The sequence below is a fragment of the Phyllobates terribilis genome, unplaced genomic scaffold (assembly GCF_046119375.1).
Source record: "Phyllobates terribilis strain yellow unplaced genomic scaffold, ASM4611937v1 Scaffold_1__5_contigs__length_1240528914, whole genome shotgun sequence".
Lineage (NCBI taxonomy): Eukaryota > Metazoa > Chordata > Amphibia > Anura > Dendrobatidae > Phyllobates > Phyllobates terribilis.
In genome coordinates, this window is record NW_027362761.1 from 320,729,381 (window position 1) to 320,747,424 (window position 18,044).

The 18,044-nt window shown below is 42.3% G+C and overlaps 1 protein-coding gene across 1 annotated transcript in view; it reads right to left on the minus strand.

The window, feature by feature from the left end:
- TRMT2A (tRNA methyltransferase 2 homolog A) overlaps positions 1 to 18,035 on the minus strand; it is a 61,076-nt gene extending 43,041 nt beyond the window's left edge. The window contains exons 1-6 of the mRNA XM_073675784.1: positions 17,893 to 18,035; positions 10,147 to 10,893; positions 5,263 to 5,371; positions 2,129 to 2,310; positions 1,596 to 1,710; positions 1,338 to 1,453 (exon numbers count right to left, since the gene is read on the minus strand). Of these exons, the coding sequence (XP_073531885.1) occupies positions 1,338 to 1,453; positions 1,596 to 1,710; positions 2,129 to 2,310; positions 5,263 to 5,371; positions 10,147 to 10,880 (1,256 nt within the window). The 5' untranslated portion in view covers positions 10,881 to 10,893; positions 17,893 to 18,035. The remainder of the gene's footprint in view (positions 1 to 1,337; positions 1,454 to 1,595; positions 1,711 to 2,128; positions 2,311 to 5,262; positions 5,372 to 10,146; positions 10,894 to 17,892) is intronic.
- Between the last annotated feature and the right edge of the window lie 9 nt (positions 18,036 to 18,044).

Consider the following 18,044-nt stretch of genomic DNA (forward strand, 5'->3'; position numbering starts at 1 on the left):
TTCTGCCATAAACAGAGGGGAATGCCTACTCTTCATTCACTTTTTAGCACACAGACAAAAGCTCCAGCAGCACGGAGGACATTATACAGTAGAGCTAAGCTGTGTTTATCTGAATCAACCTCTGATGTGAGGGAAAACACTTGATACAGAGCTCTGCACAATGATTTTCTGTTGGCCTCTGTCTGTTCTCTTCCCTTTCCTCTTCCCCCCTCCCCTCTCCATAGATTATAATGGGTTGTGTTATATGATGCCTGCAATCCCTCTCCTCTGAGAAAGATGGACTTGAGCTGCTTTTTCAAAGTGGATGGTGAGTTCAGGAGGCAGAGGGAGGGTAACACGTGTCTTATTAGTGAGGAAGGAAGCTGAGTTCTCTGATAAGATACACAAGTTTGTTGAAAGTACATGTCAGGTTTAAGTTGCCAATGTACAGTCAATACCTAGGCCAACCATCATTCCTTACAACCTCGCCACACACATGCACGCTTGTTTCAAGCAGACATACATTTGTTGTAAAATGGAAGAGGAGAGTAAATTACTTTTCTTTTTCTCTTAGACATTAGAATTACTAAATAATATTGTGCCTGTATGGCAAATATAGCACCCTTCAAAGTTTCCAAGGCCCAATTTAGAGTTTAAAGGGGTTGTCCACTACCAGGACAACCCCTTGTCATTCCATACCTGATGTTTGGCCCCGTTAAAATAAAAAAAAGTTTATATTCACTTTCCATGCCGGTGCTGTTCCAGCGGTGTCGGCACTAGCGGTCCCGGGGCTCTCGTGCGGTTGTTATGACATGTGAGCCCGGTGCCCAATCAGCTCTGGCGTCACTGTCCCTGCCTTCGGACAATTCGATCATCAAGAGGAAGTCAGAGAGCAGCCGCAGCCCTAACTTCCTATTGATGTTCAATACGCCAGAAGGCAGGAACAGTTAAGCCAGTGTTGATCGGGCGCTGGGCTCACGTCATAAGAATGGCACAAAAGCCCCGGGAATGTGAGTGTCGGCACCGCTGGAACAACGCAGGCACGGGAAGTGAATATAAGAGTTTTTATTTTAATGGGGCCAAACATGAGGAATGAGAAGGGGTTGTCCTGGCAGTGGACAACCCCTTTAACATTCTCAGAACAAATTTATCAGAAGTGTAGGTTCTGTCCTGCTGACTATAGTCCTATATCTGCTGACCTCTAACTGTTTGCTTTATCATGGAGCTTTCAATAAATGTTGACTGACAGTTTGTAATCTTTTGTTAAGTGAAGAGTAAAAACCAATTGGAGGCAAACTAATACTGAACAGAATAGAAACTATAAAATGTACACAGTGCATGTATTAGAAATAGCACACCTTTGACCTTCCTCCACAAAATAAAGTGAGGTGACCCCGCTATCTTTTCCTGGTCCTTCTGTGAAAAACTTTGCCAAGGAAGATTTTAGCTCTGTCAGATCTTCCTTGCTCAGTTTCTAAGGAGAAATTAATATTTATACATATATATATAAAAAAAAAAAAACATAAAATACACAATGTAACACAAAAACCATTAAAATACAATGTACCAGTACAAAAAAAAACAATGCAACAACACACGGAGAAAAGATTACATACCTGTGGATGAAAATACACTATTGCCATAATGTGACCCTTTCTGCTGCTCCTGACTGTGAGCTGCTTCCAGTGGCCTCCATAGGACTCTGGGCTGTAGACTACATATGGCGAAGCCCTGCAGAGAACAGATCACAGCTTCATTCATCTACATCCATCAATATAATTCAAAACTGAGGTTATACATTACAATGGAAACATTTTTGCATCTGGTGGCATTTGCAAGAAATAGCTATTTATTCAAATATGCTAAGGAGGTGCGCCCTTGGTGTCACCGAGCAATTCAGTGCACCATACCTCCTAGTTGTTTTTTTACTTATCTCTGCCCCTCTCTGGTTCATGTACCGTATTAGCATAGTCTAAAGATTTCTGGCAAATGCAGCTATAGATTTGGACACTAAAGGTCAAATTTTAGTGCTTGGTTTTGACAGTCATTTTGTGATTATAAACTCCATTTTAGCTTGAATGATGGTGAGGAAATCAAATATTAGTGACTTTTCTTCAGAGGATTTATTATTATAAAATATTCATGCTACCTAATATATTCTTGAAAAGCCTTGACAACCTTCTTTGTGATACACGGAATGTGAACAGTATCAAAGGGCTCCACTACTGCACAGGTTCCTCCTTTGTACTTTCCCAGTCGAAATCCTACAGTCTTGTCTTCATTACTGGCACCAGCACCAATCAGAAACTCGCACTTGTTCCTATACGCTGTCTGAGAAATACAATGCAGTCTGTCAACAGGACAACAAAATACTACATAAATACATGCAGCAGAGCTGAATTGCACATCTTTGTGGATGTACTGCAGATGCAGCGAATAAATAAAATATGCAAAGTAAAATAGAGTTTGGTTATTTTATTAGACAATTTTCCATTTGAGCAGTTTTATCTGAAAACAATTATGCAGTTTTTGAAGTGCAGTTTATTGCCAGAGCCAGAAAATGACTCAGCAGGAAGGAGTGTTACTTACCTGTTCTAGCTCCAGTGCCGATCCGCACATCTCTCCTCTTCTGCACACTATACATTACTAAAGTAACCCGGTAGGAACCCCGGATATCATCTGTCTAGGCCTCTTAGCTGCGTGGCACCTGAGTATTGAGCTAGGAACACACACTACTTTCCCGTCCATTCCTGGAGCTACTCACTTTACCTACCCAGTAGTGATGAGTGAGTGTGCTTGTTTAACCCTTTAACCGTGCATGCTCGGGTGCTTACAGAGTATCTTCGGCGTGCTCGTATATTATGCTCGAGTCCCTGCGTCTGCATGATTTGCGGCTGTTAGGGAATCCTCACATGTTGATGCTATCTAACAGACGCAAATCATGCAGGCGCAGCGACTCGAGCATAATATAGGAGCACACCGAAGATACTCGGTAAGCACCCGAGCATGCATGGTTAAAGGGTTAAACGAGCACGCTCTCTCATCACTACTACCCAGTTCTACATCTAATTACAAGTCTACCAATTGACAAACACCCCTAAGCTGTTTCTATGTGCTCTTCGCACACTCAGCTCTACAAATTCAATGCACTTGTCCGCACATTGGGTTCTACTACTCCCAGGTACATGACAGCCAACTTAGTTCTACTGTTCCTGGGAGTTGTCCCCACATTCGGCTTTGCTACACCAAGGTTCCTGAATGCGAACGTAGTCCTACTGTTCCTGCGTGTTGTCCGCACACTCTGCTCTGTTACTCCAAAGCACGAGTCTTCTGACACAGCTATACGGTTCCACTTTGTTGTCCGCACACACTGCTCTGCAACCAGACACCAACCAACCTTCTCATTTATACTGTTCTAAGGTCCTGTCTGCACATTAGACTTTGCTATCCAAAAGGTACCTGTCTGTATCCCCTGCTCTACTAATCATCATACATAGAGTATTTCCAACTCCACTCATCTTTGTCCCATCCAGCATATTCAACTCTTCTGGTCTGTTCCACATGCAATCAGACTTGTATGATTCACTATATCAATGTCTCTGTGTCCGTGCTGCTGACCCAAAAACTGCATCAGAACTGCATATGTGCGTAGACTGCTTTAACACACATAGGAGGCAATTCAAAGTGTTTTCACCAGAAAGCTAAAAAGAGAGTGCGGTGAATTACTTCCTATTTTCAATGATAAATTAAAGTAGTTTATTTCACAAATAGTGAATAAGACTTCATGCACTGATATCAAAAAGGTGCAGGGAAAAGGCTACAAGAAAAACTACAACGTTTCGGCCCTAGCCTGGGTCTTATTCATATTGTCGCTGGTGCTGTTTGGGAGATGAGTGCTTCCGTGCCTTCATCATGTGCGTCTTTAACAGATAAGCTGGCATAAACAGTTTGAAAAGTCAGCAAATTTTTGAGCAATGCAGAGTTGTGCAAAAAATGTGTGACTTTGGTGTTTTTCACACTAGATTTGAGCAGAGATGCCAAAATGGGTAGAGCCCGCCTTTCAAATTCATCAACTATGCCAGAAATGTTACTACAGTTCCACAACTGGAGTAATATTTCTGTCGAGGTGCAAAAATAAGATGCGCCAAATTCATTAAGTGGTGTGAATCTCTTAATGAATTCGCAGCATCTTATTACAGCCCTCCTTAAGACTGGTGTACAAAACGCTAAATCTTAATGAAATCGGGGCCTTAGTTTTTAGACAACCACATTTTTTTGCAACATTTTTCCTTACGCTTTTTGTTGCTGTCATATTGCAAAAAAAAGGCTTAAAATCTCTATTAAAAAAAATAACTCCGTATAAAATACTTTTCTTGTTAGATGTCTGTTTGACACGAAAGAAGCACTATAGTGCCCCCTGATTTTACAGGACAACATCTGAAAGAAGTTTGTATGTTCTCCCCGTGTTTGCGTGGGTTTTCTCCGGGTTCTCGGGTTTCCTCCCACACTCCAAAGACCTGGTTTGTGAGCCCCAATGGTAACAATTTCTGTAAAGCGCTGTGGAATATGATGGAGCTATATAAGTGAGCATAATAATTAATAAAAGTCACCTGTAAGAAACGTCCCATGTAATAAAGTTCATTAACTAGAAACACTCCTTAAATGGATGGCCGAATAGTTGCTTTTTTTATTGATACATAAAGACCTGCTGATATTTCCGGCATCGCTAATGAGGAAGGCCCAATACTTTTTTTTCCTTCCTGAAAAGCAGCTTCTAAGGTTGCGAACGTTCATACAGAGCAAAGGGACATTTCAGTTTGCTTAAACCCTTCTCTAAGTCCATTGTGGTAAAGTCTGTTTTATCATTTAAGAAGACCGGTCACCAGGTCAAGGTCAAAAGTGACTATATTTTGGTCTTATTTTACTCCCACTGTTCCCCTTATTAATCCGTTTTTTGGGGGGTTTTTTAGTAATAAAAACCCACCACGTAGTTTTAGCGATATGGGCCTTTTTTACAACTCCTTCCAGTTGTTGTCCTTGGAGAGACTTGAACCCAGGACCCCAGCACAGCAGAGCAACAGTTCTAACCACTGAGCCACCATGCTGCCCAACTATCCAACATATTTCTACAGAAATAAAAAATTACTTCCTAGGTAAAGCTCCACCATGGATTTCTCACATGAGACGATGTGCTCGAAGAATGTTTTATTCAGTATTCACTAAATGTATGCAGAGAGGAATCATCTGAAGTGGTCTGAGATAAGAAAAATGAAGAAAACATACCTGAACTGGGGACGGCCTTACTCCTTCCAATGGGCAGCAGACTTTATTATATTTCTGTTTCTGTACAAATAACCATGGTAATAGAGCCTTGTTATTGTTTCCAATTTCCCTGGTGAGAAAAAAAATGTTTTGTTCAAACACAAATTTTATGTATAAAACACAACAATTCATATAACTTACATGAAAATAAACATGAGCTTTCCTATATCGCTCAGCTCCTAGGCTCAACTTGCAGTTTATAGGAAGGGTCTATACATTGAAAAACCCCAAAAGTGAGAGTATTTTAAAAACTGAAGCCCTCCAATTATTCAAAGCTGCTGTCAGGAAATGTGTTAGCCCTTCAGGTGCTCAACAGGAATACAAACGTAAGCACCTGTACTTAAGCAGAGTAGCTTCCAATGTGGAGTCAATTGTGGGGAATTTTGCTGGTCTGGCACCTCAGAGGCTCTGCAAATGGTGCCTACAATCTATTCAAACAAAACCTGTATTCCAAAAGCCAAATTATGCTGCTTCGCTTCGGAGCCCCATGAGCCCCATTTACAGCCACATGACGCATTGCCGTGTTTGATAGACATTGTGCAACAAATTGCGAGGCACAATTTCTCCTATTACCCTTTGTAAAAATGAAAAATGTGCAGCTAATATAATATTTCAGTGTTACAAATGTACCTTTTTTAGTTTCACAGCCCATTTTTACCAATAAATTGTGGGTTATACTTAAATTAGAGACAAAGGGTATAATTGGTGGAAGGTTGAACTTGGTGGCCCTAGGTCTTTTTTCAACCTATTTAACAACATGATAGCTGCAAATGTTTAATTATCACAAGAGGTAAAAGAAGAATGGACCTCACAATTTGTTACACAATTTCTTCTGAATGCAGCAATAACCCATCAGTTGATGGAAACTACCGATTGGCCACACAGTAGGGCTCAGAAGGAAAGAGCGCCATGTCACTTTTGGAACTAAGATTTTGCTGAAAAAGTTTGTTGCCACCATTTGCGGAGCACTTACAGTACAAGAACACCAGAAAAAAACAAAACAAAAATAACTAGACCCCTTGAATTAATCTATGGGTGCACTGACTATTTTGGCCGCAGATGTTTTCCAGAAAAAAAGCACACAGTGAATGTTAAGAGAGTGTGAAAATAGCAAATATGCCACCACTGATTTTTGGGAGGCCGAATGAACAAATAAAGAGCAGTTGACAATGCGATATAAATGAACAAATTTTTATCAAAAATTGTTTTTTCATCATCATATTCTTAGAGTTACCATATTTTTCGGACTATAAGATGCACTGGACCATAAGACGCACCTAGATTTTAGAAGAGGAAAATAGAAAAAAAAATGTAAGCAAAAAATGTGGTAATGAATGATGTCCTGTTAAGGAGGAGGGGGTCTGCTGCTGACACTGTTATAGGGGTAATGTCCCCCAATTCTGTTAATATCCCCCATCCTGGTATATATGGCCCTCATCCCCATCCTGTTATGTATGGCACCCCGCACCTGCCATCCTGGTATGTATGCCCCCCCTAATCCCTCTTCCTGGGATGTATGGCCCCCCTCATCCTGGTATGTATGTATGGCCCCCCTCATCCCTCTTCCTGGTATGCTCTGCACCCCCTAATCCCCATCACGCTGCACACACACAAAAAAAACAAACAAAAAAAAAACCAAACAATTCTACTCACCTCCTCTCTCCTCCAGCGCTGCATCCTGCTCTGCTGCCAACAGAGATCTCACTGTGTGAGCCGCGCACCATGCGCCCTCACACTGAGATGCTGTACCGGAATAGTCACTGCTCCCCACGCCCGGACTGTGTGCGTGGCGAGCAGTGACCATTCACTCACCTCAATAGCGCGCACACTGTACCTGCAGCCCGGCTCCTGCTAATGCTCGGCGGCCACGTGTGCCAGCTATTAAAGACTATTATTCACTATAACCCATGGACGTGGGTTGTAGTGAATATTCATGGTCTTTAATAGTGGGCACACTGACCGCCGAACGGTATCAGGAGCTGCGCTGCGAGAACAATGTGCGCGCTATTAAGGAAAATGAATATTAACTGCTCCCCACGCCCATGGGCGTAGGGAGCAGTGAATATTCATTTTCTTTAGTAGCGGGCACAGTGTAGGCTGCAGCAGGCGGCTGCTGCCTCCTGTGCCCCGCCCCTTCGCAGCTGCCGCTCCCCCCCACAGCATGTATGCATATATATATATATATATATATATATATATATATATATATATTTATATATATATATATATTTATATTTATTTATTTATTATACACTGTGTGCAGAATTATTAGGCAAGTTGTATTTTAGAGGATTATTTTTATTATTGATCAAAAACTATGTTCTCAATCAACCCAAAAGACTCAAATATCCAAGCTTAATATTTTTGGAAGTTGGAGTGTTTTTTTTTAGATTTGGCTATCTTAGGAGGATATCTGTTTGTGCAGGTAACTATTACTGTGCAGAATTATTAGGCAACTTAATAAAAGCCAAATATAATCCCATCTCACTTTTTTAATTTTCACCAGGTAAACCAATATCCGTGCACAAAATTTAGAAATAAACATTTCTGACATGCAAAAACAAAAAAATTAGTGATCAATATAGCCACCTTTCTTTATGATGACACTCAACAGCCTTCCATCCATAGATTCTGTCAGTTGCTTGATCTGTTTTCGATCAACATTGCGTGCAGCAGCCACCACAGCCTCCCAGACACTGTTCCGAGAGGTGTACTGTTTTCCCTCCCTGTAGATCTCACATTTTATGATGGACAACAGGTTCTCTACGGGGTTCAGATCAGGTGAACAAGGGGGCCAAGTCATTATATTTTCTTCTTTTAGACCTTTACTGGCCAGCCACGCTGTGGAGTAGTTGGATGCATGTGATGGAGCATTGTCCTGCATGAAAATCATGTTTTTCTTGAACGATACCGACTTCTTCCTGTACCACTGCTTGAAGAAGTTGTCTTCCAGAAACTGGCGGTAGGTCTGGGAGTTGAGCTTCACTCCATCCTCAACCCGAAAAGGTCCCACAAGTTCATCTTTGATGATACCAGCCCATACCAGTACCCCACCTTCACCTTGCTGGCGTCTGAGTGGGAGTGGAGCTCTCTGCCCTTTACTGATCCAGCCTCTGGCCCATCCATCTGGCCCATCAAGAGTCACTCTCATTTCATCAGTCCATAAAACCTTTGAAAAATCAGTCTTAAGATATTTCTTGGCCCATTCTTGACGTTTTATCTCATGTTTCTTGCTCAAAGGTGGTCGTTTTTCAGCCTTCCTTACGTTGGTCATGCCCCCGAGTATAACACACCTTGTGCTTTTTGATACTCCAGTAACGTTGCAGCTCTGAAATATGACAAAACTGGTGGCGAATGGCATCTTGGCAGCTTCACTCTTGATTTTCCTCAATTCATGGGCAGTTATTTTGCGCCTTTTTTGGCCAACACGCTTCTTGCGGCCCTGTTGGCTATTTGCCATGAAACGCTTGATTTTTCGGTGATCATGCTTCAAAAGTTTGGAAATTTCAAGACTGCTGCATCCCTCTGCAAGACATCTCACAATTTTGGACTTTTCAGAGCCCGTCAAATCTCTCTTCTGACCCATTTTGCCAAAGGAAAGGAAGTTGCCTAATAATTAAGCACACCTTATATAGGGTGTTGATGTCATTAGTCAACACCCCTCCTCATTACAGAGATGCACATCACCAGATTTACTTAATTGGTAGTTGGCTCTCAAGCTTATGCAGCTTGGAATAGGACATCGTGTATAAAAAGTATCATGTGATCAAAATACTCATTTGCCTAATAATTCTGCACACAGTGTATATATTAGATATACAGATAGATATATCTATATATGTGTGTATGTATGTATGTATGTATGTATGTATGTATGTATATATGGTCTATATCGGTCTATATGTGTACACCTCAGTGTGTTTTTGCGGACCGTGTGTCCGTGTGCTCCACACAGAGACAAGTCCATTCTTTTGCGGACACACAGTCCACAAAACGTACCACCCGGATGACATCCTTGTGTCATCCATGTGACATGTACCGGCGCCTGGGAATCGCGCTGTTCCCAAGCGCTGGTGCTGAACACTGCCCTCATCATAGTTCCCTGCCGGCGCTGTGATCAGCACCAGCAGGGACCATGATGAGGGTAGTGGTAGTGTACTCCGTGTCCCCCACCTGTAAAAGTAAGAATAAAATAATAAAATCCTTATACTCACTTCTCCTAGGTGTCCGCCGCTGTTATCCATGCAACCGCTGCTGCAGAGAAGCCGGGGAGAATGAGTCGCTCCGGAGCTGCGCTCACTGAGTGACAGGACACTGCTCCTGAGCTGCAGCTCCGGAGCGGCTCATTCTCCCCGGCTTCTCTGCAGCAGCGGTTGCATGGATAACAGCGGCGGACACCTAGGAGAAGTGAGTATAAGGATTTTATTATTTTATTCTTACTTTTACAGGTGGGGGACACAGAGTACACTACCACTACCCTCATCATGGTCCCTGTTGGTGCTGATCACAGCGCTGGCAGGGAACTATGATGAGGGCAGCGTTCAGCACCGGCGCCTGGGAACAGCGCTAACTGTACACTGATTCCCAGGCGCCGTCCGTGTGATCCAGATGCGGCACACATGCCGCACACGGATGCCACATGTAAAACACACACGGACACACGGCACCGATATCTCCGGTACCGGAAATATCCGGACGTGTGAAACCGGCCTTAGTAAATGTTGACCGGTGTTCTCATTCTGTCCCGTAGAACCAACGCTATATATAACCAGCTATAACAGTGCTATATATAAGTAGTTCTAATACAGATTAACCAATTTAAGTAAGATATATGGACATAATTACTTTGTGAGCCTCTGCAGCACATGTTCACATTCTTGCTCTTTCATTTTCAGTTGCTCTTCATATGGAATCTGCCACAGAGGAGTTACCACATCTGCAATCTGCTTGCTGAGGGACTCCTCCTGAGTGTTCTCCTCCACAGCCTTCCTCTTGCTATGTGACTGCTCCTTTTCATCATCATCTTGTTTTCTCTTCTTCATTATAGGATCAGCTTTGGGTTTGGCCAGCCGGACAGTCAATAATCGGTTTTTCCACGTTACACCATGTATAACTTTCATGGCTTTGTTTCTTTCCTCCTCACTTTTAAAAGTTACAAACGCAAATGTTTGCTTCTGTATGAGTTTTATTTTGTGAGGATTTAATCCATATTTGGCAAGGAATTTCTTAACGTCATTGAAGCCAATGTATTTTGGCAAGTTTTGAATCTCCACTTTGAAAATCTCTGATGTGAAGAGATCATCTTTAATGTATCGATACATTCCAGCACTGCTGGTTTCCTCTGAATCATCACACATCTTGGCTGTAGTTTCACTTACTGCTACATCATCTTCCATGAGGACTTTGCTGGCTTCAGTTTTTGCAGCATCTTCTTTACAAGCATCACTTTGTGTTATTGTCTCATCTTCATCCAATTTACTGACATCTTGTATTTTGCCTTCTTCCACATCTTGGAGTTTAGCAGCATTTATCTGTTTCTGATCATCGAAGCAGCCTTCCTGACTACCCAAGTCTTCCATGTTATATTTGGTCCTATAAAAAAAAAAAAAAACATTTAGAAGAAGATGAGAAAAATGATGTTATTAAAAATGCTATTTCTATTATTAAGAACTCAATAGAAGCTCATTAAGGGGACTATTAAAAGGAATGTGTCACAATTATTTTTATTAACCTATTAATTTATTTTTTAAATGTTTGGACTTAATATAAAAAGTATAAGATTAAATGGTTTTCTTTTATATATTTTTTTGCCCAGGACAACGGACACGGCGATTGTCAGCAGTGACTGGGGCAAGCCCCTGGTTGTGCACAGTTTCTCTTGGATGGTAACACTCACAAAAATGTGTGAATCTAGCCTAAAGTTGATGACATGGATACATTTTTTAACTTAACCAATGTTTGCCGTGTAATCTTAACAAGGAACAATATTTTGAGATGACAGAAGACATTTCCATCTCCTGGAACTTGGCCAGACATGTTTTAAATTTACCAGATTGTCGTCAGAATGTAACATTCCCAAGAACATTATTATTCATCTTCAGCCCTTAATCTCTGAGCATTGATGGCCAGTTTGCAAGGCTGAGATGTATTGTCTGCAGCATTCACGCAAAGATTAATCAACCATCCAAAACTGCTAAATAATGTGTATGGCCACATTCCGACTGCATTCACACATAATTTGAACAATTAAAAGGCTTTTCTAAGATATGTCATCAACTTGAGAATGAGGGGGGTGCTGAGTAAGAGACTCCGGCCAATCAGCTGTTCGGCAGCTGGATGTACACAGTATACAAAGCTGGAACACAGGGTGCTATGGATGGCTGTGTAATGGCCCCTCTCAGATACTGCAGCTCAACTCGTATTGTAGTGAATGAGAGTTGATCAGCAGCATCAGGGAATGGCCACTACACAGTGAACAGAGCTGTGCTATTTGGCTTCATCAACTGGTTAAATTTACCTTCCGTCTGAGCTGAATCTACAGGTGCATCTCACTAAATTAGAATATCATCAAAAAGTTAATTTATTTCAGTTCTTCAATACAAAAAGTGAAGCTCATATTATATAGAGTCATTACAAACCGTGATTTATTTCTGTTAATGTTGATGATTATGGCTTACAGCCAATGAAAACACAAAAGTCATTATCTCAATAAATTAGAATACTTTATAACACCAGCTTGAAAAATGTTTTTAAAATCCAAAATGTTGGCCTACTGAATTGTATGTTCAGTAAATGCACTCAATACTTGGTCGGGGCTCCTTTTGCATCAATTACTGCATCAATGCGGCAATGTGGCATGGAGGCGATCAGCCTGTGGCACTGCTGAGGTGTTATGGAAGCCCAGGTTGCTTTGATAGCAGCCTTCAGCTCGTCTGCATTGTTGGGTCTGGTGTCTCTCATCTTCCTCTTGGCAATACCCCATAGATTCTCTATGGGGTTAAGGTCAGGCGAGTTTGCTGGCCAATCAAGCACAGTGATACTGTTGTTTTTAAACCAGGTATTGGTACTTTTCGCAGTGTGGACAGGTGCCAAGTCCTGCTGGAGAATGAAATTTCCATCTCCAAAAAGCTTGTCGGCAGAGGGAAGCATGAAGTGCTCTAAAATTTCCTGATAGACGGCTGCGCTGACTTTGGTCTTCATAAAACACAGTGGACCTATACCAGCAGATGAAATGGCTCCCCAAACCATCACCGATTGTGGGAACTTCACACTAGATCTCAAGCAGCTTGGATTGTGTGCCTCTCCACTCCTCCAGACTCTGGGACCTTGATTTCCAAATGAAAATTGGAATTCTGGGTCCTTGTGGAGTGTGTCAATGACTACCTTCTGGACATCTGTAATTGTGATTGTGGAGCCTACTGAAACCAGAACTGTGGAGTCGGTGTCCATTTTGGTGGAGTCGGTATAAAATGGACCGACTCCTACAATATATAATAAATTGGGTACAGTAGTTCAATGTAGTTTGTGGGGAATTTCATAAGAATTTGGGAAAGTTATGAAATGTCCTATAAATGTCTGTCCTATTCCTGATCTAAGAGTCTAGACTTTTAGCTGAGATGAATCTGTGCTACAGTAAATTTATCACTTAAACATGAGCCATGTATGAAGGAGTCGGAGGTTTGGCTTACCGACTCCACAGCCCTGACTGAAACAGACTAAGGGACCTTTTTAAATGCTTAGGAAGCCTTTGCCGGTGTTTTTTGTTAATTATTGGAATACACTGAGATAATGAGTTTTGTGTTTTCATTGGTTGTAAGCCATAATCATCAACATTAACAAAAATAAAACACTTGAAATGCACTGCTCAAAAAAATAAAGGGAACACTCAAATAACAGATCCTAGATCGGAATGAATGAAATATTCTCATGGAATACTTTGTTCTGGTCAAAGTTGAATGTGCTGACAACAAAATCACACAAAAATCATCAATGGAAATCAAATGTATTAACAAATGGAGGCCTGGATTTGGAGTCACCCCCAAAATTAAAGCGGAAAAACATACTACAGGCTGATCCAACTTTGATGTAATGTCCTTAAAACAAGTCAAAATGAGGCTCAGTATTGTGTGTGGCCTCCACGTGCCTGAATGACCTCCCTACAACGCCTGGGCATGCTCCTGATGAGGTTGTGGATGGTCTCCTGTGGGATCTCCTCCCAGACCTGGACTAAAGCATCCGCCAACTCCTGGACAGTCTGTGGTGCAACGTGACGTTGGTGGATGGAGCGAGACATGATGTCCCAGATGTGCTCAATCGGATTCAGGTCTGGGAAACGGGCGGACCAGTCCATAGCTTCAATGCCTTCATCTTGCAGGAACTGCTGACACACTCCACCCACATGAGGTCTGGCATTGTCCTGCATTAGGAGGAACCCAGGGCCAACCGCACCAGCATATGGTCTCACAAGGGGTCTGAGGATCTCATCTCGATACCTAATGGCAGTCAGGCTACCTCTGGCAAGCACATGGAGGGCTGTGCGGCCCTCCAAAGAAATGCCACCCCACATCACTACTGACCCACTGCCAGACTGATCATGCTGAAGTATATTGCAGGCAGCAGATCGCTCTCCACAGCATCTCCAGACTCTGTCACGTCTGTCACTTGTGCTCAGTGTGAACCTGCTTTCATCTGTGAAGAGCACAGGGCGCCAGTGGCGACGTTGCTAATCCCGGTGTTCTGTGGCAAATGCCAAGCGTCCTGAACGGTGTTGGGCTGTGAGCACAACCCCCATCTGTGGACGTCGGGCCCTCATACCACCCTCATGGAGTCGGTTTCTAACAGTTTGAGCAGACACATGCACATTTGTGGCCAGCTGTAGGTCATTTTGCAGGGCTCTGGCACTGCTCCTCCTGTTCCTGCTTGCACATTGCACAAAGGCGGAGGTAGCGGTCCTGCTGCTGGGTTGTTGCCCTGTTACGGCCCCCTCCATGTCTCCTGGTCTACTGGCCTGTCTCCTGGTAGTGCCTCCAGCCTCTGGACACTACGCTGACAGACACAGCAAACCTTCTTGCCACAGCTCGCATTGGTGTGCCATCCTGGATGAGCTGCACTACCTGAGCAACTTCTGTGGGTTGTAGAGTCCGTCTCATGCTACCACGAGTGTGAAAGCACAACCAACATTCAAAAGTGACCTAAACATCAGCCAGAAAGCATTGGTACTGAGATGTGGTCTGTAGTCCCCACCTGCAGAACCACTCCTTTATTGAGGGTGTCTTGATAATTGCCAATAATTTCCATTTATTGTCTATTCCATTTGCACAACAGCATGTGAAATTGATTGTCAATCAGTGTTGCTTCCTAAGTGGACAGTTTGATTTCACAGAAGTTTGATTTACTTGGAGTTATATTTTGTTGTTTAAGTGTTCCCTTTATTTTTTTGAGCAGTGTAGATCACTCGGTTTGTAATGAATCTATATATGAGTTTCACTTTTTGTATTGAAGAACTGAAATAAATTAACTTTTTGATGATATTCACCTGTTTCTGATCGGTGAGGGTGCCGGATGTTGGATTCCGATATTGATGAACTATCCTAAGAATAGATCCTTATTAGGGCGCAGTCAGACGGCCAGATGAATTGAACCAAGATGGGAATGCAGTGCAAGGAGGTGGCTCTCCTGACCAGAGTGACAGCTACATAGAAATACATCAAGTTGTAACGCTGAGGTCAAGGGAGCTGCCGGCCAGTCTGTACACTGCGTTCCGATCTTCGTCCGATTTATACGGCTGTCTGACTGTGCCCTTATGGTAAGCTTAGAAGGTCCACTTAATACAGAGCATAAAGCGGTGTATGAAAACCTTTTTTTAAAGGGGTTGTTTAACTTTGATGACAATTTTTTTCTCACTTAAATGCATGTAACTGGGGCTATAAATCATTTTTGCAATTAGGTTTCATTAAAGCTTTTGCACAGTTTGCCTTCTATAGCAGCTGTATTACACCGTCTATTACTGGCTGCAGAATGAGGTAATGGGTTAGACACATTAACTTTATGTTATCATGTGTGTTGAGGACAGATGTTGTGGCACTTACTATTACATAAGTATGACATCTTCTCCTGCTCTTGTTAGTGCAGCTTTACTCACAGACTGCACAGTTCTACGGTCCATAAAATGGCTGCTGGTGGAGGAATGTGTGACCAGACCTGTCCATCAGCCTCCTCCAAAAGAAAAGCAGTTTTCCCATGTGAGGTTTTACACTGGACAAGATTGATGGACAGGTCTGGTCACTGCTCCTCCACCAGCAGCCATTGTATGGACAGGAGAGCCATGCAGTCTGAGAGGAAATGTGCACGAACAAGAGGAGTAGAACCTGTCATACATGTATAATAGTAAGTGCCACAAAATGATGTCCTCAACACATCTGCTAAAATAAAGATAATATGGCCGAGCCCATTTGCTTATTCTGCAGCCAACAATAGACAGTGTAATATAGCAGTTAGAGGAGGTAAACAGTGCAAAGTTTTTAATGCAACCCAATTGCAAAAATGTTTTTTAGCCTCAACTGCATGAATTTAAGTAGAAAAAAAATTGTCCACAAAAGGTGGATAATCCCTTTAACCAAACGAATTAAAGACCTACTCCCATCACAAACATTTACGTCATCCACAGGATATGCCATAGATGTGAATTCCACCAATGGGAACTGCATCACAAGAACAAGGCTCAGACATGAGCTGGTATCAGGGGAGACCACTGAAAACTCGTGACCGGGCCCAATTCTCAAGATAAATATAGGACCTACATCCTGGGAATATGCCATAAATGTACAAGATCATTACGTACCTTGAAAAGAAACTAGGCAAAACTGGCCGAATTTGACTGACCATCGAAAATATATGGGGCCTCCCGATTCTCTTGACAGATGATGTCAAAGAAGAAAAGAATTAAGCGCACTGAATTTCAACATCCAATTCATTTTTTTCACAGTAGGCAAACCCGCTGGTGAACACAGACAGAAGAGGCCCGAGTGCAAGAACAGAAAATGGGCCCTTAGTAGTCCAATAGCTCATAATGCACAATTCCACCTGTTTTAGAGGTGGAAATGGGCCCCCTTACATCTCGGCCCCTGTGCAGGTTGCACCAATGATATGTCTGCCCCTAGGCAAACTATTACTAAGTATCTGGGACTGGCTTAAGGCATATGTTGAGAAAGCTAAGGGCAAAACGTAGATCGGATTCTTAGGGTCCTGCATCACATGCTATTTCGCTCTTATATGGTATGTTTTTTTTGTAAAATGTATATGTAGCATATCTATTTATCTTTTCTTGTACTTATACATTTATTGGTCTACTTAATAGGTATGTGCTACTTTCACTTTATATGTACATTGTATGCAAATTGCCTCTTCAGAGAAAAAGACTTGAACTCTATAGCGCCACTTATTGGAAGCAGCAATCCTATAAGTCACAATCGACCCTTTAACGGGTTGTGCAATATGAGGATAATAGCCAAATCAGAATCTCAATTTGCAGACAGTGTTTCGGGCTGTTGGCCCTCGTCAGTGCAAAGTATGAGAACTGATTTTGCTAGATGAGAGGCTCTGGACTGAGGTCTAAGGGGTAACGTTTCTCCTTGTGGAGAGTGACATACCGGCTCTAGCACTGACGAGGGTCAACAGCCCGAAACACTGTGTCTGCAAATTGAGATTCTGATTTGGCTTTTATCCTAAGTCATATTGCACGACTGGTTAAGGATTCATTGTGACTTGTAGGATTGCTGCTTCCAATAGGTTGCACTATAGAGTTCAAGGCTTCTTTTTCTGCATATTAAATTTCCCAGAGGAGCATTGCACAATGAATAAGCGTCCTTGCTCTGGCATGCCAGAGCCGGTATGTCACTCTCCACAGGGAGAAACGTTACTCCTTAGACCTATGTAAATGGTGTAATGAGAATAGTCAATAGCCCCTCCCACACTTACATCTTATGCATACGTCTGTCTTGAACTTTATTTCTTTCTGTGTATTGCTCCCCACAATTTTAATATATTTTAATTGTATATACCAATAAAACACATATCCTTTTAACATACTCTTATGTTTTATCTGTGGTTATTCACTTTTTTTTTGTAGCCATATTTTTTGTGAATATCCACTTATATTAAATTAAGGTAATAATATTTTCTCATCTTAGGTGTATTTCTATAGAGCCAAGATGGATACATAGATAAGATAGATATTAGATACGAGATAGTTATATGGATGAGATACATAGATATGAGACAGATACATACATAGATGTTAGATATGAGATACATAGATATGAGACAGATACATACATAGATGTTAGATATGAGATACATAGATAATGCCTCCATCTCCACCAGTAGGTGTGACCCAGGAAGCAGCGAGCGCAGCTAGGGATGGATCACACATAAGGCGCCTGTGGTGAGTCCACAGCCCTGGCACAAAGTATTGCCCATATTAGCACTAATAATGCCAGCTCTCGTGTTGGCAGCACAGTCTGAGGCAAACACTGTGAGAACACGGCTTGGTAACATTTCTCTTACTACACATCGCTCCAGCGCGGTCATTACCTGCTCTAGCTCACACTCTGCTATGCACGAGCCTCCTACATGGGGGCAGCCATGTTGGTGACGTCATACGAAATGCGCACTTGCATTATGTCACGTAACCGGAAGCTCTCCGCTTCCTACGCCACATCAAGTAAAGTTACACAGTTTCAGCT